The following is a 26,245-nucleotide window of genomic DNA, read 5'->3' as shown; positions in this document are numbered from 1 at the left end:
TGTAGGTGGTTAGGTGTCGCTCTGTATTTTTCTACGTCGAATGGGTGGTCTATGCACGGCTCAACGTAGGGTTTCCAGCCGCGCAGGTGCTGTCTGACATTTCGGGGGTGGATCCTTTCGAAACAGGGTGTTGTTGGGATGATTTCCACGTTTGCATTCCCCGAGAAACTGCTTCGATGGCAAGGTGTTATGCTCTTCCACCGCCAGCATCTGGCTTTCTTGGTGGAGGTGATGCTTGGGTGACATGAGGTGGCAACCTGTAACCGTGCGTAGAGCTGCATTCTGGCAGGTTTGTAAATTTCTCTACTGTGTGTCGCTGATGCATGCCGACCACACTGGCGCTGTGTAGTTTGCCACCGACCGGCCGATTGCTTTGTACGTGGTGAAGAGGATTTCTTTGTCGGCTCCCCAAGGGCTACCGGCTAGTGACTGGAAGGCTTTGCTCCCAGCTCGCACTTTTTGTCAGGTGGCAGGTGCGTGCGCTGAGAAGGAACGTGACTGTCAAGAATTTGGGACGGTTGACCGCCGGTATTTTGTTGATATCGACGTAAACGTACAGTTTCAGCCTGACCTCTTAGTCCAGGTGGTGAACAGTGTGGCGATGGATTTCGAGGCGGAGATTTTTATACATTTTGTTTATAGTTATATGGTACATATTTTTAGGCTTCGTTTTCTGCATAAAAATCCGCAGTCTACTCATAATACCACGACTAAGATAAATTAGTGGGTCCTTGGTCCTGTTCCCAAAAGCAGGCATTCCAGAAGTCCGTCAACCGCGACCCTAGACATTTAGTTGTTGTATAACAACATGCATGATTCTTATCAGATTTTCGTAAATATTTTTTAGTTCGCTGCAGTAATCGAGGCATCTTTATTACCATTTGTCCTACTTAAACTCTTCCAAGGTTTACGGAGATTTTAATCATATACCTTCCCCAACAAGAACTGACCTATTTATCTTATCATTAGTAGCTGTTTGCGCTTCTTTCACGAAATAATACGTCAATACGTTTTGAATAAATTGATATGATCTTTTTTAATTTTAATTTTCACATGCCATCTAATTATATAATAAAAAGTACACTTTTTATGCAGCACAAGACACATTTACGTACTCAAATGAGTATGTGAATACCGATAAATTAATACGTAGTGAAATTTATTTAAAAAACAAGTATGTGTACACTGAGCGGTTAAATGAAAGCTGGAATACTATTTCGCAAACAATTTCATTGTTTTTAAACAAAATTAAAAATTTAACCTACGACTTAACTACGGGTTTTATTTATATACACACACATTTTTTATTGCTGGAATAATCAATTTCCCATTACAACCAGAATGCGCAGATGCATTGTATAATTAATTCTATCATAAAAATATACATAAATGCAAAATATAAAACGAACCCCGATGGTCATATCTGTTCTAATAAAAAAAAAATGTTTTTAGATAAGAGAAATTGTTCACATTGCATGATATGAGCTTAGCTGAAAGCATTTTAAGTACACTTAAGGCTATTTTATGTAAACGTTAAAAAAGCTCCAGTTACAGTTGCATATTGCAAGATGGATTATTGATAAATTGAATGAACTCATTTATACATAGTACTATACGAGTATAATCTACAATAGAACTATCAACTATCGTAAGTTTTGTTCTTTGTCTTTAGTTTTAGGGTTTTAAGAGTATTTTTTACTATGTATTCTTTTTTGTAAGCAAAACTCTCCCGATAGGTGCACAATAAACTATTTGTATAGTTAGCAGAAAGTCTTTTGCGTTTCCCTCCCCTTAAAAGAAATGAAAAACGAAAATTTAACACAGTAGAGTATGTAGAGATTATCAAATTTAAATACGCTGAACAGATGCGGCTTTAGCGACTTATTCCGGGACTTTTCTTTTGCTACGAAGTGAGGGAATACGATCAAGCAACGCATGAAATATGCTGCCAGGAATACGTTGATGCTGATTTATCAATTCCTCCAACGCCGCGGCCACCTGAAAGATAAAAACAGAAATCCACTCAAAAATGTTTAAGGTAAATATTTACGTACGTATGTATGTCAAATTTCAACCTTCATTTGCAGCTCCTCTGGCGTTAGCGTGCCATCGTACGCTATCGGTCGACCCACGAATGTGCGAAACTTCACCGGAAATCCACCGTAGATAGGGTAAACTGGTATGCGCACTGTATTGTAGAGTTTCATGAAAAAGTTGCGAAATATGCCCAGCTGTCGGAAACCTTCGCGTAGATTTTGTGTAAAGCAAGGTATTATTGGCACCTTGGCCTCCAGCGCAACCTTTGCAAAGCCAACACGATTACGCCACAACAGTTCATAGTATTGATCGCCGAATTGTGCTTCATAAACGCCACCTGGTGAGATGGCTAGTAAATTACCCTCTTTTAGAATGCCAACACAAGACTGCACCGTGCCGGGACTGACGTGAAATGCCTCGGATATTGTACCCCAACCGGGTAATTTGAATAGAAATCGATCGCCAATGGTGTATATAAGACGATCCTTTTGCAGTATAATGCGTGAATTTAAGTAATACATGTCGATGGGTATAGCGCCATGGTAGTACACAATCAACGCAGGTCCAGTCTCTGGTATATTCTCCATGCCGATTACTTCGTAGCCATGATAAATGCGCGCGTGAGCATCCCACAAAGCGGCGACCAATTTTCGACCGAACTCCCAGAATTTACGATCCGTGCGAACAGTGCGCATGATTACCTCCCTGAAAAGAGAGAGAGAGAGAGCCGAAATTAAATATTTTATTGGATAGAAAATAAATATTAAATTAATAACTATTGGACTAAATAGATATAATAGTGGCGCTTTCTATAGCCCTCGACAAAGCCGATGCTCGAGGTATGCTTTGCACACCGTTAAGGACTAGAGCCAGAGGGAGTATCTATCATCTCGGCCGGCAATGAAATAGATTACATGTGTTCAAAAGTAAACACGAACTTTCCCGCTTCTTCACTAGAAACCATTTTTATCACCTGGATGAAAGAGATGAGGCTACATCTTGGAATTCACGTCGACGGCGAAACATTCGAGATCTTTCGGACTAACCTTCGACAAGCTGCTTTCTTTCCCGTCGCACACAACTGCCATTGCCAACAAAGTCCTTAAATCGCTCGACGGCAGTACGATGTGTAAACATTGCCTGTGGACGAGGGTGACCTTCAATTGCCCCGAAAAATCCGCGTCACTCTGCGCCTCAATTATGGTTTGAATACTATAGCTAAAAAGCTACCCATCCCGATTAGACGCCAACATGACCACTCATTTCAAATCTAACAGCCCTCTCCCACTGCTCCGACCCCGTCGAAATATCACGTCTCCTAGGTTCACCGTTAGTTTAGCTTGTCAACAACGATTGAAGGACTCTACGGTCTAGGCAGTCGCTACAGCAAGAACAGAGATCCGAAAAAGGAGTTTTCCGAAGCACCGAATGCACAGATGTGTGCGTACTTGCGTTTTCGAAGCAGTAACGTCTGTAGCATCAAAAACGTTGCGGATTCGTTGCGACAGAATCGCATAGGTGTATGGATACCTTAATTCTTAGTGAATTCGAAATTTCGAAGATTTTTTTTTCCAATACCAGACGAAATAAAATAGTGGTCTCCTCTTTTCGATAAAGGATGTAAAAAAATATTTCACACCAAAACAATTTTGAGGGTGGTGTAAATATTGTATGAAATGACCCTTATATTTGGTAGCAGTGAAGTGTTTCGGAGTTATTTGGGAGGAAAAGTAAAGCGATTATCGTAGCGATTGGTTAATCGATTATTTTTTTTATATTAAAGCACTTCAGTAAACATACATATGCACCGATTTCAAATATGTATTAGGCGCCTTTTTAATAATATTTTTCATAAAGTTGCATCACAATTTAACAAGAATTAGTTTCCTACGCCGGCGCTATTTATTTCTAAGATTGGCGACGAAATATCTATCGGCGTAAACCTCTTGTTGGTATATGCTTTTATTCAAACACGTTTTTTTAAATTGCTACCTATAAAAATATTAAAAAAAAAAAAAAAAATTATATAGTATAAAAACTAGCTACTTTTTTATCGTTTTAATACTAAATATGAAACGGCCAATTTAGTTGAAATTCGACACATAGACCATGCTCGGGAACCTCTGGGGCAATAAGCGATTTTTTTATATAAAATGTATCACTTTCGGTGATAAAATTTATTTAATTTTTTGTTACATTTGAAATCATAACGTTAAATAGAACTAAATGCGGGCGGAGCTGCAGGAAAACCTAGTAATTATATAACAAGATAATCCATTAGCAAAAAGTAAGAAAAGAACGCAAAAATTGGAATAAGTATGTATTTATAGAAAGTTGCAAGCATTCATGAAGACCCCTATTGATTCATCTATTTGTTAAATGCCGTCGAAAACACATCGGTAATCTAAATATGTGTGGTATTAGACAATTTCAAACGCCGTTACTGATAAGTAAGAAATTAATCATTTCGATTGAACGTGGGGAAGATTGTATAGATAGTAAATATGTGTTGATATATTTCAGGGACGGTAATAATTATGGGTAAAATAATATAAATCAGCATTTAATCATTATTTTATGATTTTTGTTTTGTCTCGCTTAAAAATAATAAATTATAATTGAGTTTTATTTTTCGCTCAGCGGAAATAATAATTATTTGATTTTTAGTTTTTTCGATCAAAAATAATGATTATTTTATGATTTTTACTTTTTCGCTCAAAGATAAAAATTATTATTGAGTTTTATTTCCCACTTAAAAATAATAATTAATTATACAATTTAAAAGGGCATAAATACGTCTTAAATACCTCTGAAAATTTTACCTGAAAATTTTGGGACTTATTCCTTTTATTAGGGTGTCGCTACCTCTGCAAAGGATACCTCGAAAATCACGCTGGTACAGCTTTTGACTTTTTTAAATGATCATTATACTTAAGTGAAAAAAATAAAACTTAATAATAATTATTATCTTTGAGCGAAAAAATAAAAATCATAAAATAATCATTATTTTTGATCGAAAAAATAAAAATCAAGTAATAATAATTTCCTTTGAGCGAAAAACTAAAACTCAAAAGTTAATTATTATTTTCAATCTTTAATGGTTAAACTCTTGGAACTGAACTTTTAACTGAAGTTACGCTTTTGGTGGAAATGGGCTATAAAAAACCTTTCGTAATATGCTGCGATGTTGACGTCTAAATTGTAAAGGATAAGCTAGCTGTTTTTGTCTCACTCTAAAAGCCTGAACCGAGGAAGCCAGCTACGTTCATAGTGCTTCTGGTGTCAGGGTCTGGATGGAGGTGCATGCGATGAGATGTTGAGTGTTGTTTGGACCTTGTCCGCATGCTGGGTAGATGCTTTCTACATTTGCAGTTTAGCGTTGTTGGGTAATATGTTTCCAACAAACGTGTCTTTGCCTTTAGCTTAAGTGATGGAGGCAAGCGATTTGAGGACTTTGTTGCGATTCAGTACTTTACTGAACAACTGCAATTTTTGACGACCGCTTAAACTTACTAACCGCTTAAATTTTCGGTAATTAGTTATTGGCGTACGATTGCTGCTTGGTTCCCACCGCCCAAGTGGTTGTTGTTGCAGCGAAATCGGTTGGCTGTCCTTTTTATCTTTCCCCTCTAAATCCTCCAACCTTAGTCCCAGGAAGCGTTGTTGTTGTTGTAGCGGCACTACTAAGCCCCGCTTATTTCAGTTCAACCTTCAATCATTGTCGTCAAGCTTAACTAACGGTAGGCCCAGGAAACGGACTGAAAGTAACTGAGCCAAGGTAACGCGGGTCTCTCTTGGGCTCCGATTACGGCATTCATAGGCCCATAGGCCGGGAGTCGAGGTAGGTGGTGACCGACTTCCTATGAATGTCGTTGATCGCTCGGCTGTACGTCGTCGGGTCTAGTGGTTGGTCTACGTATTTTTGGACTGTGTCCTTGTACACGAATAGGTGCCCCCCTGACGTGCCTGGGCGGAGGCTCCCTCCTCTAGCAGTGGCCTGTTGGGGTGTTCACTTCTGTGGCACTGCTTACAAAGCATTTTGTTGTGCTCCATTACGGGGAGCACTTGGGCCTAGCTGTGTAGGTGGTTTTTAGGCGACATCAGAAGGCACCTAGCCGCTGTCCGGAGTGCGGCGTTCTGACAATTCTGTAGATTCGTTCACTGCGCCCAACTAGTCCCCGGCGACCAAACTGGTGCGGCATCATTTAGAACCGGACGGCCAATTGCCTTGTATGTTGCCGGCAACGCTTCTTTGTCTTTGCACCAGGTGCTGCCGGCGAGCAACTTGACGACCTCGTTGCGGTTCTGTACTTTGTTGACAACTGCGGTTGTGACCCCTAAGATTTTAGGGTTTTTTACTTTCGGTATTGGTATGTCATCGACGTGAATGCCTAATTCAAGCCTGACCTCCTTCGTCCAGGTGGTAAAGAGGGTCGCCGTTGATTTCGTTGGGGATAGTGTTAGGCTCATCGCAGTGAAGAAGCGAGAAAGAAGCGACGGCTGCAGAGATAGCCGTTTACTTTTGAGCAGAGGTCGTCAATTTCATTCCCAGACGCCAATATCGAACAGTCGTCAGCGTATGAGATCAGGGAAACTCCCTCAGGTGGCTGGGGGACCTTCGAGATGTAGAAGTTGAACAGGAGGGGGAGAGGACACCACCTTGTGGAACCCCTTGTTTTATTCTTCTTGGTTTCGAGGTTTAATCTCTGAAGATTACTGACGACAGTCGGCCACCTTCTTATCAAGTCGACGTTTAACCTTGGTTGGTTGAGTTTAATTGTTTAATTTAATAAGAAATTTTGTTTAATTTGATAAGAAAAGCAGTGCGTTTTGCGAAGTAGGTGGGCCACAGACTCCTGCAGACCCTACAGGATTGTAGGTCTTTCCATCTACTATTAAACACCTTTTTCCAGTGCTGGGAGATGCGGTCCTTAATATAGCTCAGAGGCACAAGAATCTCCTCTGCCTCCAAGATATCCAGAGCCGACCCATTCCTGGCCAGATCGTCATCCATCTTGTTGCCATGAATTGTGCGGTGCCCCAGCACCCAGATCAGAGCAACGACTTGCCTGTCAGCTAAAACCATAACGTTCGCCTACACTGATTTATTATGTGGGAGGTGATGCTTACAGAGTCGAGTATCTTGACCGCTGCCTGTCTATCCGAGCAAATAGCAATGCTGGTTCTCGCTAGCTTCGAGGCTAAAATTATTTTGCACATCTCTTTTATGGCAAAGACTTCTGGTATCGCAAAGAATTTGGTAATCGCATAGACTCTTCAATTTTTAGGTCGGTTGAAAATATTCGCGCCCCTACGCCACAATCCACTTTTAGAGCTGTCCGTAAAAATTGATACTTCGAAGGGTTCAGTAATGCAGCCTCCCCCCCACCCCCTTTACGGTCTTGCTTTTTTCTATAAAGTTACGCGGTTTTGCAGAACGACGATACCTGGTTTTGTACTTTAAACGACGATATGTACCTTATATGTACACTGGCGGCAGAAATAATAGACTCGTCGTACTTTTAAGAATCAGTAGCTCGTTTCTGTAACTATTCTCTACCGATTAATTCTCTACTGGGAAGATACGTCATTTTCTACTAGTCATGAGCAGTAGAGAAGAACAAGGCAGATAATTCATATATGAAATCGCCTTAGTAAAGAATAGTTACAGAAGCGAGCTACTTGGCTATATTTCTTTAGTTTATTTTATATTTAATATTTTTTTAAAAAGCCTAGGTGGTTATACAACAAACATCATATAAATCCGCCTTTTAAACTTTAAACAAAAATTATAAAACTTCGACAAATTATCAAAAAATTTTCAAACTTTTTATTCAAAATATTTGGTATGCAGTTTTGTACATGTGGTATGCTACAAAATACCGCTGATTTGTAAGATTTTTTTTTTTTGCTGATGGTGCCACGCATTTTTTTCCCATACAAAGAGTGCACGACAATTTTTTTATATGAAAGAGAATGCCAGGCATCGTCAACAAAAAAAAAAAATTGTCAAAAATGAGCGGTATTTTCTAGCTACTTGAAACTTGCACTTTATTATACTAAAATTGAATGGGCTACAAAACTGCATACCAAAAATTTTGAATAACAATTATAATAATCTGAATAAAAAGTTTAAACATTTGGTGACAAATTTGGCGAATTTTTATAATTTTTGTATAAAGTTTGTAAATGGGATTTATATGGCTTTTATAAAAAAAAAATATTAAACATAAAATAAACCATGGAAATATAGCCAAAACTTTTCAAAGTAAGGCGAGTCTATTATTTTTGCCGCCAGTGTATGTATGTAAGTATGTATGTTAAATTGTGAATAATATGAATCCAAAATGCAACAACGTAAAAATATAGCTTATTTTAAGCAAATTTGTTTACATTGCTTATTTGTATGTACATATCAGTAATCTACTAATGTGTTTGACCGCAGTAAATAAGACCTAGCAATAAGATTTGGATAAGGGCCATTTCATCGTGACTTGCTTTAACAACAATACCAAACGGTTTCTTAGTTTTATGTAACTATCATTTGAATGAATGTGACTGGTGGGCCACTAGAAAAAACTTTATTTTTATGTTGTAAAACATGTACTATACGCTTTCTTTTTCAGTAAAAATTAGGCTTAGATAATCTTCATAGAAATATTAAAAATTATATAAATTTGTGACTGGAGGGGCCTGTCCTTATGACTAATGTAAAGTAATTATGCATGAAATAAAAGATTCCATAGACAAAACTTCTTTTTATTCTTTTCAATGTTTTTCAACATATTAATGAAATGTAGTTATTAAAAAAAATGGTATTAATGAAAAAAATATAATTAGGGCATTTTAAAATTTATGTCGTTTTCGTCTTTTACATGGAATGAGCCATAAAGCAATTTTAAATATTAAATAAAATAGAAAAGCTGCACCGAAACGATACGGACTAGGACTGCCTTAGTACAGCGTGGCGACGAATAACTGTAGCACAGTTTTCTTTTTTAAATAGAATGGTTCTTTATAGCTTTTCCGAAGAAAGCATTTTATGGTTAATCTTCCACAGATTTTACTTTAATTTTATTAATTAGTTTTAGAATTTCAATCCTTTTTGAAATTGCCAGCTTTCTAAACTTTGGGAGATGAGTACAAAGTACTTTTTTCGCAAAATTTATATAGGACCCTTTTATTTTTCAAAAAAAAAAAACTGGGTAAAAGTTATTCGTCGCCACCCTGTAATAGCGATCTTATGACGATTCTACTATGTCACAAGATCCAGTCAAGTCGGCTCGGTAAACAAAAACATCATATCAGCTTACTCTCAAACATTACCCCTGAAATATTTCTGCTACAACAACTACAAATATTGCAAAGTAATGCAAATATGATTGTTTTGATTTTTTTTATTGAACGTTGTCGGCAACTATTTGATTAAACGCAATTAAAGATCTATTAATTTTTCTATATGTAATTAGCTTTGATAGCACGTGCGCGTATGAATGTGTATTTGGATATACATACATATCTTACGGTATCTTAGAGTGAGAAGTTGCTAAGTCCACTTCTTTTGAAAACTCATATGCGAGTGAAATTAAAAATGCATCGTCTCCAAAAGAATAAAGGTACTTGTTTTATTTAATCACGCTTATATTCAATGAAAGGCAAATTTGCTTAGTCCAAAAGTGACACAGAAAGACCAAATCAATTCGAAATATTTTAATCAACATCGAATCCGTCTCGTTCGTATGGAGTTTAGCAATGCTTTAAACACTCAAAATGTTCTATTCAAAGTTTTGCAAAATACTTGAAAATGGCTATAAGAAGTTTCTTTCCTCTCGTGTAAAATTTGTACAAATGAACTTAGCAACCTTTCACTCTAAGCTAGCGATATGTATGTACATATTTACATCTAGTCAAGTGGATTACGAGCATACAAGATTAACCTTGACTGGAGATTAGAATTCAAAGTAATTATAGCGCAAGCTTTCGCATATTCAGGCAGGTCAAGCAGAACATCGAATATGAGTGTGTACATACATACATATGTAGTATGTATTTATATTTAATTTACATTAGAAGTGTATAATAAAAATTAATATCATTACACATATCGCTAGCTTAGAGTGAAAAGTTGCTAAGTCCGCTTCTTATGAAAACTCATATTTTGATTTTAATTTTTATTTAATTTTTTCTCGGGTGCATTCAATGAAAAGCAAGTTTGCTAAGTTCAAAAGAAAATCTGATAAGGCTAAAATAATACGAAATATTTTAATAAAGGGCGAATCCTTATTGTCCGTTAGAGTTTTGCTTTGCTGTAAATACGCAAAATTTTGTATTCAAAGTTTTGCGAACAACTTGAAGAAAATGGCTAAAAGAAGTTTTTTCCACTGCCGTAGCAACTTTTCGCTCGCAGACATTTTTTATTTAGGGATTGAAGGTTTGCACGTCATATAGGAAGAGGTGATTCCAGGTGATTCGAGTATTTGTACATTCCAGCGTACTTTTATAAGTAGGAAAAAATAAAACGAATATACCATACATGCATACATACTATACCTACATACATATGTAAGTGCCAATTAAAAAAACTAATTACATTTTCAAGCATCTAATAAAAAAAATAAATACAGCATTCTCTAAAAACTAGCAATTTATTTGTCACTAAAATTATGCGATAAAAAAATGTAAACGCAGTAATAAAACACGTCATTGCTTTCAAACAACTAGTATGTACATATGTATGAGGAAATGTTTTGTTTAGAGCAGCACCTAAACCTATGCACGTACATATGTACACACAATCATTTGTATGTAGCTAATCATGCGTGTTACACTTAGTAAATAAAAAATTATATACAAAGTACCCAAAACAGTACTACCCAGTAGGCTAAAGGAGGAGTGCTCTTAAATAAACGCCTTCAGAAAGGGATTATTCAATACTATTTCTTTTGGAAATTTAATTAGGTCTATTGGAAGCGCTGCCATTCGAAGGCAAAGTCAAATAATTGTCTTTTAATAACCCCGTTCCTTTCGAAGACAGACGTGAAGGCGCGTTTCCATGGCAACCAAAGTCAAATAAAAAAAATAAATAAAATAAAATAAAAATCGGAGTGGACGTATCGCTATGTGTGTACTGCAAAGTCAAATACAAACTGTTTCATCATGCAAATTTTCCCTTCTGTGAAAAGCAGAAGGACTGGAAATTCTGGCCATTCCATACAAAATGAAAAGGAGTAAAGAATGTGGCAAAAGGCCCCTTTTTTCCAAATTTGTCGACTGGGTAGGTATGAATGCACATACATACATATATGTGTATAGCATGGGTATAGAGATACGAAAGAACTTTGATATCGTTTTTTCGAAGGAATGTTCTTTTTTATAATTTAAAAACTTTGCTTTTCGCCCTAAGACGAAATAAACACTTTCAAATTTTGGTATTTATTTGGAAAGAAGTGAAAAGTGGCTTGTAATTTACCAATTCATCTTAAATCTAAATACGCAAATGGATCTTTTTTTTACAAATATTTACTAAAGCCCGCTGGTTAACAATTTCCTGTTTTATTTGCTTTCAGTTCGGATTTTTCCTCTAGAGCATTGAGAACATACATCACCATAATGAAATACATTGCCCCAAGTTTAAATCAACTTACTGAAAGCTTAAAACCATTTGCACAGAGTTTAATTTCATTTGCCAAAAGTTTTACTTAATGTAACAATACTATACATAGTCCAGAGAGGGTTTGAGGCCTCGTCCTTTATACCATAACCAGATACGTATATTTTGCACAGATACGATAAGTTTCTACGATCTATAATTAACGTTTGTTGGTTATGCTAATTTCATGCATTTACTTCTCTCAGCCAAATGATTTTTAATGCAGGTACTAAAATACTTATCTATACAATTGTACAAGTAAAATTATACATACATACATATGTATTTTAACTTGTTCGAGTATTTGTGAACTTATAGCAAAACAAACTTAACTAGAAATGCTTAACTAGGCGTTTTAAGAGGCACAGCAAATAGCGAATTTGCCTTAGTAAAATAAGAGTTTTATGCCGATTGCAGCTAAAAAAACATCTTACCTGTGCAGTTTGTAAATGAAAAGCATCACAAATGAAATGTAAATGAGTGCCACGAAGACTAGTGGAAGTAGGAATGTTACAATCAGCGGCCAAAGTAATCGGTAAAGCCATAGTGAGTAATCCAAGTCGATATAGGTAGCTAGATACATATAAATCCGTAAAAAGCTACGTTTTTTGAGATTAAAAAGAATGTACAAACTTACAGAGGAACTCCTGTAGACTCTTAGTCCATTCCTGTAGGTAGTCCATTGCGCATTAGCCGTTTGCCTTTTCTAAATGTACCTCAAGAGCCGCCACACAATAAAGAAGCAGCGGTTGATGGCCTCAATTTACGTTTACGTCAACAAAACAAAAGCTAACCTCTGTATTTGGGCAGCAGCAAGAAGCGCTCCGACATACAACTTCCAAATGATCCGTGATGCGTTTCTACACAGTCCCACACCTCGCCAGGTTATCAGCTTACAGCTATGTTTAGTATAAGCGTTGTAATTCTTACTTTTGCCTTTTTAAATTATGCACCTATTTCTGCTATTTTCACTTTGCATTCCAAATTAGTTTCTTTTTTCTTCTCCCAAACGTGTAAGTTCCCTGAAATTATTTTATCGTTTCATCATGTGGTTAAATGATTCCTTTCTTCTGTTTTGTAAACCACACAGGAATCTATAATTCTTAAATATTTATAAATAACGCCAATCCTCTCATAACTATTTCGCCAATTTCTTTTTTACAAACTTAATCATCAATTACACATGAGCTCCGTCTTTTTCATTATCACACCTTTTTTGCAAAAGTGATTGTTTACCTTCTTTTTATACAATCGTAACAAGAAAATCGAACATCAACGACGAAAGGCGAAACAGCAACTGAATGCAAAAACAAACATAAGCGCCAGCTGTTTTACAGTCAGTGCTGTGTTTTGGCGTGTATATCAGTGTTGATATTTTGAGTACAATTCTACTATTTTTTCGGTACAATCAAAGAATGTAAAATATGAGACAAATCATTACTTTGAAAAAGTGCCGCGCCGATTTTGACCTTATACGAAATGTGTGCAACTGGAATTCGTCTCCGTTTTGACTCTGTCCGCGGCAGATTTTTGACTTTCGTCTCGAATGCGGAAAACACTAGCAAAACAGAAGAAAAGAAGTGAATTTCGGTGATTATTTTGCACAAGTGGTTGGGGAAAATGTATTTTAATTAAGAAATTAAATATGAACGTGTAAAATATACAGTAGTCACTGAAAGCGTAAAACACTGAGGAGCTTGTGAGTGAAAGTGTCTATATCAATAATAAAATATGTTTGTGAGTGCAAAATGTTTTCCAACAAGTGCCGATTGTTGGTGTATATGGAGAAAAGTGATCATTATCTTAAACAAAATGAGTGTACGTTTATATAAAAATGCATCAGTTTATTTGGGCATTTTTTGGATAAAGTGTGTATTTTGGCGGCATTATTAACAAAACTAATGCTTGTTATATATAAATTTAATTAGTCTAAATGAAATCTATGCATTTTTATATATTTTTTTTATCATCGGGCAAGAATAAATAATTATATTTTTCGCGTAAATTCATGCAAAAAAACAAACGCGAAAATGAGAAACATCAGTTGTTTCCGTCTTTCTCACATCCTCCGCCTAAACAAACTTATAAATATGAAATATAAGTTGTCTCCGTCTTTCCTACGTCCTCTGCCATATTTATCTTGACAAGTTCTTAAATTCCTGCGAAATGCCACGTCCTGACATATTTCCGCGCATACAAACGTACACACGTATCGTCATTTACAGTACAAAACCACGTATCAACAAAATGCAAAACCACTTATGTGAGATTGCATAAATTATTTTTTAGAGGGCAAAAACACTCATATTTCAAAATGGTTCTCTTTTTTATAAAGCAATCAAATTTCTGGCTAGTATATTACACGACGAATGGATAAGGATTGAGCCAAGAGCTTATGTGAGCAAATTCAATTTTTGGCAGCCAATGTCAGTTACGCGGTTTTGCAGAATGACGATACGCGGTTTTGTTCTTTAAACGACGATATGTACGCTTACAGTAGGCTGCTCATAACATGATCATTTTGTAGCTTTTATTCTGGCAACACTTATCATAGAACTTTCTGTTCGGCCTCACACATATATGTAATACTTCTATACTGGTAGTATGCATGAACCAAAAAGACAAGATCACGCGGGCAGGAGACTTGCCCGTTAGAATCGCATTTAGGAAAAAAGTTGAACGATTTTGACATTAGCCGTTTGTTTACATTTCTACATTGTTTAAATTTGGTGGTGGCTTTTTACTGCAATTTTCTTCATTTTCGCTTGTGACAACGTGTGTACACATAAGATAAAGAATAATTTAACACAACGGCATGATTTATAGAAGAATTTGCATAATAAAAATGATTTTTCATGCGTTCAACAATTTCGCGGTTTTCTCCGTTCTCTTCGTTGTTTACTTCTTACAACAAAGATGGCGTCGAGATTTCGGCAGCTAGAAAATAACTTTTTTCGTTCTTTCCTTCCCGCGTGATCTTGTGTCTTTCGTTCATGGGTAGTATGCTAACATCTCAATGTGTAAGCATTCCGAAATCAAAGCGAGACAGTCTAGTACTGTTTTTGTCAATGTATTGTGTACTTGAGTGCCGTTTTTGTAAATGTGTTGTGTACATGTTTATTTATAAACGTATGTGTTCCTTTCCCTGTAGGGAAACCGCGGACTAGTGAATCAAATTTCTAGTTCCGTACTAGGTCTTTATCGCCAAAAAGGAACTAGTTCGATAGGAACTAGATCCCCACCAGTCGAAAATCGGCGAAAAAGTGGTACTTTTAAAAGACTAATTTTTTCAGTTTTTTTGACTAGAAATCTATATCTAAAGTGAAGAATTTAGAAATGGTTCGGAACTATAGAAAAAGGGATGCAAAACGAACTAGATCTTATTTGTCGAATTTAGAACCAGTTCGGAACTATCGAATAAGGGATGCAGCGGGGGGCTTGTTTACTTTACATAGATATGTGTTCAGCGGCTTTTTCGTTCAAATACGCTTCTATTCTGTGCTTCACAGATGCTTTTTCATAGCTTGGTAATACAAAACTAAAATTTGTGTTAACATTTCAACATCTAGGGACAGTCTGGAATCTAAGAAATAACAGCGAGCACCTCTGCAAACTCAGCTACAGCTAAAGGTATGTTAACGTACATTTCTTACAATCATTCAAACAAAGTTAATTTCAAATTGAAAACATATTTCTTCCAAAATAACTTAAAATCGCACACACGGAAGAACCAAAAAGATTGAAAAATCATGATACTTTTTTCTTTCGTCTGTCGATTTTAGAACTGGTTCGGAACTATAGAATTTAGGACTAGTTCGGAACTATCGAAAAAGGAATGCAGCGGGGGGCAATTGACACTTCCTAGGACATCGCCATGTTAAATTCGCCAGTTGCTTGCATGCAAAAGAGATTTATCGCGAACCAGTACTGGGTCTAAATGTACTAGAAGCGCACCAGTTCAGAACTAGAGATTTTCCCACAGGGTTTTCTTTCGTACGTGTTTATTGATATATCTGTACTGTAGTGTTTTCGTACGGTACTAGCTCTCATAAACCAACGACTACAGATCACGTAATCCGCCATCGTTGTATTTGTAATCGATTTTCAGAAAAAAGTTTTCGTAGCGTTTTTGATGTTTTTTGGTTCTGTTTACATCGTCTTCTACCTCTTCGTAGTGATATTTTAGCGATTTTATGTGTTTTCTGCAGCGGTTTTAATTAGAAATTTTGATTTATTACAAATTTATGATATAATATGAAGTGCTTTGTGATTGGAACAAGTTTGTGCGTCTGTTTGATTTGCCAAGAGGAGAGTGGGTGCACATTTGTGGTCAGAACGTTGGCATTGAAAAATCGGCCGGTGCCGATAATATGCGATTGTAATCATTAAAACCATATTTTATGAACTTTTTTTGCTAATTGTCATCAAGTTTCACTTTTTATATTTTATAATAAATACAAATCTAATCGCACTCAATAACCGCGCCTTTTTCGTTTTCTTTGTTTGTTTTCATATTTAGGCAGATGTCAAAAACGCTCAGAAATTTACTTTTTTCATTCTTTTCCGATTGCGTGATCTTGTTAGTTGGTTCATGCTAGCTCTTACTGCCAATATAGTAGTATTACATATATGGCCTCACAGTAACCCCTTTCTTTGCATTCTGTTTTTAGCTGACATTCTTTGCTGTTTAGATTCTTTTACTTTGGCAAAGTGCATCAGCGACACGTGTTTTTGTTTTCGCAGTGTTCTTGAGGAATTTTAAATAAATTTTTGGGCAAAATAACTACCGCAGAATGGGAAAATTTCGTTCCAAACTGAAGCGCCACACTAAAGGCAAAACATGGAGCAAAGGGCAGTCATCTACTTCTAATCCTGAGCAAATGAGGCATCGATTAAAAGCCAAGTCGCGTTTCTTTCAGCCAAACTTAAGTTTAGGTAAAGTAAATTTGATCCTAGTTATTAACGTTATTTTTATTTTTATTTTACTTCGCAGCACCACCTGAACATGCTCCAAATTCCAACACGCTTACTTTCGATGCGGTATTGAAACATGATCAACGCCTGGCTTATAATGCTGAGACAACGACAGTCAACGATGTTGCTGGCAGTTTAAAATCTTTCAGTCTCCACGACGATGGCGGCTTGGAAGATGAGAGCATGTCGGAATCGCAACAGGGCACTTTTAAAACTTTCAAAACATTTGCTTCCAACTACAGTGCTTGTAGCAATATGAGTTTTAAAAGGCTCCTGGTGGGATTTCGTGCATCGTCCGACTTGCATAAGGAAATGCTTGCAATCTTAACCGCACTTACCGAAATCATACGCGAGCGTGGGGGTACAGAGTCATCGACGGAGTATTTCATATTGCTTATGGAACAGATTGAAGCTAGCACTGAAGACAATGATATAATTGCGGGCATTTCGCTGTTATCAATGGGTATCAAATCGGTGCCAGAAGCGGTGTTGCGCAAACGATTTGGAGAGACGGCTCAGACCTTTTTATCATGCTTACAACGCTTTATGGAGCCAGCGAATCAGACCATTGTAAAATATGTAAGTAAGTACACAACTTTTGGATAAATCTGCTAATTTACTTTTTCAGATAATTGGTTGCTTGTCCGTACTGCTTTGTGCCCAAGAATATATCACATGGACTTACTCCTCCACTTGGCAATACATTGATGCCATACTTTCATTCACCATACATTCAAAGCCTAAAGTATTCACTTTTTTAATACTTTCAGCACAATTTTAAGCTCATTAAATGTTTTTTTTTTTTTTTTTTTATAGATTCGGAAAGCTGCGCAACACGCTATTGTATCAATCATTCATGGCAGCTCCTTCATGCGACCTACCCATGAAGAAGAGGCCGAGGATGCTGATTATGTAGCAGAGCGGAAAGCTAAGCACCATCCGGCCAGCAGTCGTGTAACAAAATTCTGTTTAAGCCAATTTAAGCCTGAGGTTCTAACCAATTCGCAGACAACAGTGCTACATACGCTCACACTTCTCAAAGACATTGTGAGTGGCTTTAAAATAGAAGACATCCGTTCAGTTTGCGAAAGTTTACTTTCCATCATGACTGCTGCTAATGTGCTCATTCGCACCAACTGCTTCCAAGCTCTGCATTCACTTTTCGCGTCACGAACAACCAATTTGAATGGTTCTTTGTGTGCGAAATTGCTAGCTGCCATACATGAATATCGTCCAGATCGTGCTGATGTGCGTCAAACGGTAGTTTGGATTACGGTGCTAAAAGAAGGACATATTCATCTGGCATTATTGGATTTGAACTTATGTATGAATGCGTTGCCAAGATTTTTCGATATTTGTGCCACTGACTTGTGGATGTCCGAGCGCACAGAAATAATTAATAGTGTATCGAATTGTATTAAGGAGCTTTTAAACGAATGTATTAAGTCGGCTTGTGACACAACTGAAAAAGCTGAAGTGTACCGCATTCCAATAATGCGAATAATCGCCACATTGGAAAAGGTACTTAACGCACCCTTCGGGGAAATAGCCAAACATGTCATACTTATATTTTCAATTGTCTTTGAAGTATGTGGCAAGTATTTTAGGTAAGTTGTCTTCGCTGATGCAAAATAATTCGTTAATATGTACATATATACTAAAGTTTTGATTAATCTTGCCTCCTTTTTTGTAGCAAAGAACTGACACCATCACTTCAGACGCTTTCAAAGCGCTACGACACACAAAGCACGCTGCGTGTGCAAATTGAGCACTCTATAATTGCGGCAATACAGTCAATGGGTCCAGAGATTATTTTGAAAACTATACCATTAACAAATAGCAAGGGCGAAGTTTTGCTCGAACGTTCATGGCTGTTACCGCTGCTCCGTGAGGGTACCAAAGGTGCTTCATTCAAATTCTTCAAGGAGTATATTTTGCCTTTGGCTTTGGATTGCAATAATAAATGGCATAAATATGCCCAAGAGAAACAACAATCAATGTCACATACTTATGAGCTGTTGTGCTGCCAACTTTGGGGTTTATTCCCAGGATTTTGTCGTGACCCAGCAGATGCTGAAAATCTGCGCTTAATTGCGCCCACTCTTGGCAACGCTTTGGATAATAATCCAGAATTTCGTGCACCTATTTTCGATGGTCTCACTGAGTTGATTGGAAATGAGGAGAACGTCGAAATTAAAGAAGCTTTGGCGAAGTATTCTAAAAACTTCTTGCCGCGTTTATTCAATATTTACGCCCAAAAACCAAATGGCACATACGAAGCGGATCTGCGCAAGAAGGCATTAGAAGTAATAAAGGTACGTGCCTACATTAACAGCAATGACCAATAGCTTTATCAAATTGTTGGTTTATATGTTTTAGTTGTACCTAACAAGAACATCAGAAGATGTACTGAAGGAACTCTTCGAAACTGCAAAAACTCAACTGTCGAATACAGCGGTTGGAACATTCGAGTATGATGCAATTTTTGATATCAATGCTGCGCTCCTGTTATTTCAAACCAGCGAAGTTATACGCGTTTTCTTCGAGACCTTCATTGTGCCCGTTTTGAAGAATGAAAAATCTAAGTTGGTATCTAAGGATGATCAAAAACTGAAAAAGCAACAACGTCGTACATATGAGTATGTGTAGCAAGTGAATCGAAAATTTTGCATATCCTCCTTATATCTTAATTTTTAGACTTCTTCGTGATATATTAACTTCCGAGGCAGCTTCTTGTCAGAAATTCGGCCGTAAGAATAGTATCGCCTTGCAAAAGCTACTTTTGGATGCATTTGTTACGAGTTGCGCCGTTTGTCAGGCTGCGCGCTTAAGGTAAAATTCAGAGTTCACCACTTTAAAATTTTTACTCATACCGTCTCACGTTTACCACTTTAGATGTTTAAAAATTCTTATTGAAAATCGCAAATCTCTTACTGTGAATGACAAAATTGTTATGAAAACTATACCAGAAGCTGTGATCTCTTACAAGGAATTTTCGACGCGCAAGGAAAATGTTTCAGAGGAGCTCATCATATTTTTGGCTAATCTATACCAGGTACCCATCCCTAAGAATACGTATTTTTTTGGAAATTAAATACTCGTTATCTATAAATAGGAAGCTGGTAAACTGAACGACTTTGTTGATATACTAACAGCAGGCTTTGCAGGCGACGACTCGCTTATTACAAATACGATTTTGGCCTTCCGCGCCGTGGTACAAAATCAGGGGAAAAATTTAACTATTACCACGCTCGAATTCATAATGGAACAAATTCTCGTTTTTCTTGTGCAAAAAGCGCGTTCCGAAGCCGAAGCTGCTGTAGCGTTTCTAATTACATTTATAAAAGTGATGCCTTCGCCGTATGTGGCTAATCATTTGGATACCATAGTAAGTATTTCATTAACTTATTTGCTTTAGTTATATAGAATTCATATTCAAAAATTTAAATTCTTTAGATGAAATCTCTATCTGCAATGTCCAAAGATACCAAACGTTATTGCCGTATACAAATTGGGTATTTGTTAAAGAAGCTTTGCAAGCGGTTCACAGCTGAAGAGCTAATTAAATTTGTGCCTGGTGATGATGAAGTAACGCATCGGCGCCTGAAGAAAATACGAAAGCAAATGCGTCGTGAAAATAGAAAGCAACTGAACGAAAAAGATAAGACCGATGACGACGATTCGGAGAATGAATTCGTCGCTGGGCTGGAAAAGAAGAGCACAACGTAGGTTAAAATATCCCTTTAAAAGACCGTATTTATTGTAAATGCATGCTTGCAGCATTGATGACATATTGGCAGATTCCGATTCAGATTTGCCAGAAGATATGAATGCGGATAATGGCGATCATAATAAGGCTGAGAAAAGGAAACCGAAACGCAACAGCACTTATATACGTGAAGATCCAGAGGATATTGTCGATTTGGCTGACATTAAGTCGATAGGAAATGTGCTAAGTTCGTACGAGTAAAAGTTATTAAAAATATATTTGTATATATATATATATTTTTTCCATAGCAAACCGACCAGATGAAGCCGCAAGTGCTGCTGGTAGCACCAAATCCAAGAATAGGGATCCGAATCGTGGTTTTAAAACCGCCGAGGATGGAAGACTGATTATAAGTGATAAAGCATTGCGCGGTGCTGGTGGTGATGACAACAGCAGCAGCAGCGGCGAAAGTGGCGATGATGATGACGAGGCAATTGAAGCTAAACGAGCGCCTAAACGCGGCATGGAAGTGGACTCTAGTGATGGTATGTCTACCATGATTATATTAAGTAGTCATAAAAAGTGATTTACTCTTATTATCGTACTCTGTAATACGGAAACAAAAGAGGAGGAACTGCCAGCTACAAGCCGCAAACGTAAAGCTACCGATGCGATTAGCATGCGTTCGGGTAAGACTTCAGCTTCGAAATATGTAGCCGGTGGCAAAGGTATTCATCGGCCCTTAGGCGCCGCCGGTAGTGACGCGATATCAATGAAATCCGGCTACTCTGCAAAGTCGGCCAAATCTGGCAAATCTACAGCGGTTTCAGCCTACGCCGGCAGCGAGTATACAACTAAGAAAGCTAAAGGCGATATGAAGAAGAAGGGCAAGCTCGATCCCTTCGCGTACATACCACTAAGTCGAAATACGCTAAACAAAAGGTAAGTTATTCAACGGTAATTATACTAAACGTTCCTGATTTAACAAAAATATATACATTTTTGACAGAAAACGAGCAAAACATGCGGGCACATTTAAGAATATCGTAAACGGAGCACGGAAAGGTGCGCTGAGAGGCGTTAAACAAAGAGTCGCTAAGCCTAAAAAACAATAAGCTAATAAAACGAATGCAATAAACTAAGGCTATGTATGTATGTGTACATAAAGATTATATATGAAGTAAGCTACAGTTACTACTGTTTCTAGTGAGAGTTATAAATCAAAAGATTGCATAAAATAAAGCTAAAAATTACTATTTAAACTTTAAAAGCAGATAGCCTCTATGTTTAATGATTTTATTTTTTAGTTAGCTTATACAATTTATGTAAGTTAAAAATACTTTAGTCAGTTCACCTGAGTTTAAAAGCTTATATTCTGAGGCTTTTGGGTATTAGCACCCAATCAACAAAATTTTTCATACGATTTGGGTACATTCAAATTTTTGAGCACTCAAATAGTTGTGTTGTTGAGTTTTCGTTTTGAAAGTATTGTTTTTCAATATGTGTTTGCCGCCACTCGCCCTTGGGATCGGGTCCAGCCATTGTGTCTTCGTAAAAATGCATTTTATTTTGTCCATCAATAAGTATAACTGTGTGTGTACGACTGCCGTACCCAGCGGATGGCACGCTTACGTTCAATGCACTCAAATATTCACCCCAATTGGGTGCGCGTCGTGCCAGCTCTGCATCTGGCCAAAACTTGTGTTCACATTTTAGTAAATTCTTTAAATTTGTGACAAGATCTGCTTGCATGTTATGCATAGCCTCAGTTGGTGCTGTTGCCAGCTTACTGTGAAAATCCTCTACAATGTTCTGAAAGCGTTGACGACCATTGATAACCTTTTGAAACGGTGCCGAAGCTAGACTGTTGCCGAACCCATAGCATTTAGCCTCAGCGAAATGTTCCAAACCAGGTGGTGTATTGCTCAGCAACAGGATATTCGCTGGTGCTTTTGAGCTGATAAAGGGGAAAAATATGAACGTTATTTTGAAAATTTTCTTAACAGAAACTTGCTTTACTAACCCGATTTCGATTGAAACAAAATTAAAAGCGCTGTACTTTGTACACTCGCTCAACAGTTCGCTATTGTAACCTTGTATGTTGCAATCATCCTTAGAGGCAGCAAAATTCGAAACAATCATACCTCGGCCTAGCAAAAAATGTTCATTGTGTAGTAAAGAAGATGTGTCTGCAGGCTTGATGATTCTTGTTGTGTCAGCCTTATAGTCGTTATGATTGGGGTATATTATATTATGGTTTTTAGCTACACATTCGCCATTAACTATTATTTTAATATAGTTGGTATTCAGTATTCAAAAAGGTAAACGAAGAAAGGAATCATGCATGTTCATTTGGACGATAAGTTTAACAGAAATGTATGTATGCAAAATATGTAAGCAAATAAATATGTTTGTAACCAATAAGATGTCAATGATCCGTAGTGAGCAAAGTACAAAGGTCAACAACACGTTACTGTCATATACATACATAAAATAATTATCACTTCTCACCCACAGCATTCCTCGGTTTAGGCTCTCCTGTCAAATTAAGTAGCGCTCCTACTTTGAATACGCCGCCATGGCCACCAATTGCCAGCCAAGTGCCACCTTCACGCCCAGGCTCTAAGTCAATGCCTGAAAACAGCATATTTAAGTAAAGCATTTCGTACAAAATTTCCTTTCATTGATGCGTAGCTACAAACAAAATGTATTTAATACACCATGGCTACAAACCTCCATAAACATGCTCTGCATTAGCCCACTTTGCTGCATCCTGTGTATCGCGCGCATAGAATTCATCTCGATTAGAGGCTAATATAAGTTTGTATCCACCAGGGTTTGGATTTGAGTTCACATAGATAAATATCACACACATATTTTTTATAATTCTAGTATTCTAATGTCGCTAATCTAGCCGATGCAGCACTTTCCGTCGTACGTGTCAATGCAGCTACTGAATCACAGACAGCTCCTAATGAAAACAAATGTTAAATCTTTGCATTTGCATAAACAACAAGTGCTACCACTATAGATTGTCAATTACCCACTTAAAAGCAATACTTATCACCTTATTTCTTATCTAATCGCACAGGCAAAGCCACAGTGGTAATCATTAGTTGCTAAAACAAAAATAATCCAATCGGAAAGTAAACAATTGAAGCTGGAAAACTTTTTGTTTGTGTCGTTTGTCGGCAGTGTTGTGTGACAGCAAAAAAAAAAGGCTAAGTTGTCCTCTTTAGTGTTAGTAACACTGCGTTTACATAAGACAACTTGAGACAAGACAATTGAGAATGTGTAGTAGTTGTCAAGTTGTTGTGTAAAGTAGGCGTCCAGACCATTATAAAAACAATGGCCCGTAGTCATAGTCAAAATAAAGTCGACTTTAAAGTTAGTTGCAGCTTTTTTGACAGATATCCCATTGAAAATTATGTCAAAAAGCTGCAACTAACTTTAAAGTCGACTTTATTTTGACTATGACTACGGGCCAATACATTTTTCAGCAGCCGCCTTTAGTGTCGTTATTATTTACTAAAATATCCAAACACAAACCACTTTTTCGTAATTCTGCGATTTTTTGCGGTTTTGTCTTGCCTCTTCCTCTCAAATTAACCAAGACGTGACCGAATTGTCCAATTTACTGTCCAATTCACTGTCTTCGAAAAATCAAAGAAAGTGAAGAAGACAATTGTCTTCGTGTTTGTGGCTTTTGGCTTGATAAAATTGTCTCATGTAAACGCCGGGAAAGCACCATATTTCCGTCTCAAAATCTCAATAATAGGTTTTTTCCTACAAGCCGGGCAACCCTGCGAGTTAAAAATGTCAGACGAAAGCAGAAATAAAGAAACCAGTTGAGTGCATAGGATTAGGGGTGGAGATATTTGCTACCATCGATGTTTTCGATGTATTAATAGAAAACATCGATTTAACATCGATTGTTGTGAAAAAATAGGTCGTTTAAAGGCAAAATTAAGTTGTTACTTGAAGTTAAATGTAGCGATTTCGACAGATAACCCATTAAAAACTACGTCAAAAAGCCGCAAGTAGCTTTAAGTATGAATTTAAATTTGACTATGAATACGCCCTAATAAGTTATTACAAATAAAATAAAACAAAAGTACCTATTTCCTTCCATGAAAGTAATATATATGCGTTCCAAATATTAACCATATCGGACCATAAATACGGGTATTTCAAACATCTCTAAACCTGTGCCACCTAGTGGATTAATTCGTCCTTCATATTACACTGCCATCGGGGTTTGACCTAAGTTTAAAGTCCCAAGTCTCTAGCTCATCGGGAAGTTGGGTTAGAATTGACAATAAAATTCAAGGAGATATATGTATGTAAGGGAAGTTAAATAAAAGCTAGTAAAAACGTAACATTTTTATTCACTGAGATTAACATAAAAGTATTAAAGAGAGAACGGCGGCCGCTAAGGTGTAGTGGCTCTGCAGTGCCTAGGTTCAAGCCCTGGTCATAGCAACATCACAAAAAAATATAGAAAAGGTTTTTTCTTAACAGTTTTCGCCCCTCGGCAGGCAATGACAAACCTCCGAGTGCATTTCTGTCAAGAACTTTTTCTTCTTCTCATCAAAATACAATCGCCGTGTGGAGTCGGTGTAAAACTCTAGGTCCACAAATCGGTGAGAAGCTCGGCCAAACACTAACATATGTGTAAGCGCTAATCTAATATTATTATTATTAAAGTTTTAAAGAGATAAACGATTGTTTTTTGAAAGTGTTAAAAAATATTTTGATTTTTGTTTTGAAAGGTTATAAGCTACAAACTAATCAGCCTTATCATGAGTTTCATTTTCCCCGAACCGGTTCACTTTTCACTCTTGGTTTCCATAGTTTTACTATGATCAGCTGATTTTGTGTATGTGTTACGGCTTCTATGTCAAATTGAAAAATTTTGTTTGAATTTCCACACACAAACTTACAGATTTTGACAGTTTATGCCGCCAAAGCAAAAACAAAATACATGTAAATTTTTGTTTTTGCTCTCCAGCTACCACCTTATTATTATTCGCCTTGTACAGGATAAGGCAGAATGGCTGCATTTCTTTATTCATTCTGAACGTTTGGAATAAACTTTTTTGTTTACTTATTCTTTAGAACGTTCCTGATGATATGTTAACGTATATTTCAAACGCATTCTCTTTATTCCGGTTGTGAAATGGGATTATCCGGAATGTATAAAGAAACGCAGCCAATATTTCATTTTATATGCGCAGAGGTGTAAATAAGAAACATCGATAGTCGCCATCAACCATCGATGTTTAGCAAAAAAATCGATATATCGATAGTGCAACGATGTTTTCTCCACCTCTAAAATTGATGTGAAACGAAAATCAGTTTTCGGCATAGAAATTGGACATTTTCAATCATCAAACTTTATTAAAAAATGCAAATTAAATCTTTTAATAAAATATTTACTGAAAAAACCAATATAAATTGTCAGAATTTAAGGTAAAACATGGACATTGTAATGGCGTTCCATTTAAACTAGTTCCACGAACATGTGTGCGTGTTAAGAAAAAATACAAATTCACTAATAAACAGCAAAAAAGGAAATGAAAACGGTAATGAGCAAAACGTGTAATACAGAAAAATTGCTAAAAATAGTGACGAATGCAGGAACAAAAAATAATTGTGTAAACTAAAAAGTTCTACTAGTTCTTGGTGATTTGTAAGGAAAAATACAAGTTTTATGCTATCAATTTGATTGAATTTAAGAATTATACTAAGTACTGTGTTTCACAATACTAGGTGTCGTAGTATCGCTGGGGGGAGATTCTGGAACCAGTTAGCGACAATTTGACCACTGAAATTTATGTACAAAAAATTTAGCAACTGCAGTTAAGTTTACCGGA

At 36.9% G+C, this 26,245-nt stretch overlaps 3 protein-coding genes across 8 annotated transcripts; 1 reads left to right on the top strand and 2 right to left on the bottom strand.

Annotated features, from left to right (window-relative positions):
* Positions 1-849: 849 nt before the first annotated feature.
* Positions 850-13,056, bottom strand: LOC118751609 (transmembrane protein 68-like). Of its 2 annotated transcripts, none has more exons than XM_036486429.1 (5): positions 12,923-13,056; positions 12,324-12,780; positions 12,121-12,259; positions 2,076-2,742; positions 850-1,998 (listed from the first exon to the last, which is right to left on the bottom strand). In XM_036486429.1, the coding sequence occupies exons 2-5, from the start codon at positions 12,367-12,369 to the stop codon at positions 1,882-1,884; spliced, it is 969 nt and encodes a 322-aa protein (XP_036342322.1). In that variant the 5' UTR covers positions 12,370-12,780; positions 12,923-13,056; the 3' UTR covers positions 850-1,881. The 2 variants fall into 2 exon arrangements, with proteins under 2 accessions (XP_036342322.1, XP_036342323.1); XM_036486430.1 differs by having other exon boundaries at positions 12,324-12,708.
* A 3,324-nt stretch (positions 13,057-16,380) lies between these two features.
* LOC118751606 (RRP12-like protein) lies at positions 16,381-21,642 on the top strand. The gene is made up of 14 exons (XM_036486422.1): positions 16,381-16,621; positions 16,680-17,239; positions 17,289-17,405; positions 17,477-18,267; positions 18,354-18,975; positions 19,040-19,299; positions 19,358-19,492; positions 19,556-19,715; positions 19,776-20,048; positions 20,117-20,385; positions 20,441-20,616; positions 20,678-20,914; positions 20,996-21,311; positions 21,379-21,642. Exons 1-14 carry the CDS (start codon positions 16,480-16,482, stop codon positions 21,482-21,484), a joined length of 4,164 nt encoding a protein of 1,387 aa, XP_036342315.1. The 5' UTR covers positions 16,381-16,479; the 3' UTR covers positions 21,485-21,642.
* A 2-nt stretch (positions 21,643-21,644) lies between these two features.
* Positions 21,645-23,577, bottom strand: LOC118751607 (transport and Golgi organization protein 2-like). 5 transcript variants are annotated; one of them, XM_036486426.1, is made up of 5 exons: positions 23,396-23,577; positions 23,103-23,340; positions 22,881-23,003; positions 22,393-22,651; positions 21,645-22,326 (listed from the first exon to the last, which is right to left on the bottom strand). In XM_036486426.1, exons 2-5 carry the CDS (start codon positions 23,242-23,244, stop codon positions 21,804-21,806), a joined length of 1,047 nt encoding a protein of 348 aa, XP_036342319.1. In that variant the 5' UTR covers positions 23,245-23,340; positions 23,396-23,577; the 3' UTR covers positions 21,645-21,803. The 5 variants fall into 5 exon arrangements, with proteins under 5 accessions (XP_036342319.1, XP_036342317.1, XP_036342318.1 ...); XM_036486424.1 differs by having other exon boundaries at positions 23,413-23,577; XM_036486425.1 differs by having other exon boundaries at positions 23,103-23,362; positions 23,437-23,577.
* Positions 23,578-26,245: the final 2,668 nt, after the last annotated feature.

This window comes from Rhagoletis pomonella, unplaced genomic scaffold (assembly GCF_013731165.1).
Source record: "Rhagoletis pomonella isolate Grant_MI unplaced genomic scaffold, Rhpom_1.0 Rhpom_scaffold_00847, whole genome shotgun sequence".
Classification (NCBI taxonomy): Eukaryota; Metazoa; Arthropoda; class Insecta; order Diptera; family Tephritidae; genus Rhagoletis; species Rhagoletis pomonella.
Note: the sequence above shows the minus strand (reverse complement) of the source record. Positions and strands in the feature narration are given on the sequence as shown.

Excerpts from the sequence above, each read along its gene's own strand:
- LOC118751606 (XM_036486422.1), top strand. The coding sequence starts at position 16,480 with ATGGGAAAATTTCGTTCCAAACTGAAGCGCCACACTAAAGGCAAAACA. Across the intron at positions 16,622-16,679 it reads TCAGCCAAACTTAAGTTTAG|CACCACCTGAACATGCTCCA; the intron begins GTAAAGTAAATT and ends TTTACTTCGCAG. Across the intron at positions 20,915-20,995 it reads GGAAGTGGACTCTAGTGATG|AGGAGGAACTGCCAGCTACA; the intron begins GTATGTCTACCA and ends CGGAAACAAAAG.
- LOC118751609 (XM_036486429.1), bottom strand. The coding sequence starts at position 12,369 with ATGGACTACCTACAGGAATGGACTAAGAGTCTACAGGAGTTCCTCT. Across the intron at positions 2,743-12,120 it reads TTCATTTACAAACTGCACAG|GGAGGTAATCATGCGCACTG; the intron begins GTAAGATGTTTT and ends CTCTCTTTTCAG. Across the intron at positions 1,999-2,075 it reads CAGAGGAGCTGCAAATGAAG|GTGGCCGCGGCGTTGGAGGA; the intron begins GTTGAAATTTGA and ends TTTATCTTTCAG.
- LOC118751607 (XM_036486426.1), bottom strand. The coding sequence starts at position 23,244 with ATGTGTGTGATATTTATCTATGTGAACTCAAATCCAAACCCTGGTGGA. Across the intron at positions 23,004-23,102 it reads TGCAGAGCATGTTTATGGAG|GCATTGACTTAGAGCCTGGG; the intron begins GTTTGTAGCCAT and ends TGCTGTTTTCAG. Across the intron at positions 22,327-22,392 it reads TTTGTTTCAATCGAAATCGG|CTCAAAAGCACCAGCGAATA; the intron begins GTTAGTAAAGCA and ends CCCCTTTATCAG.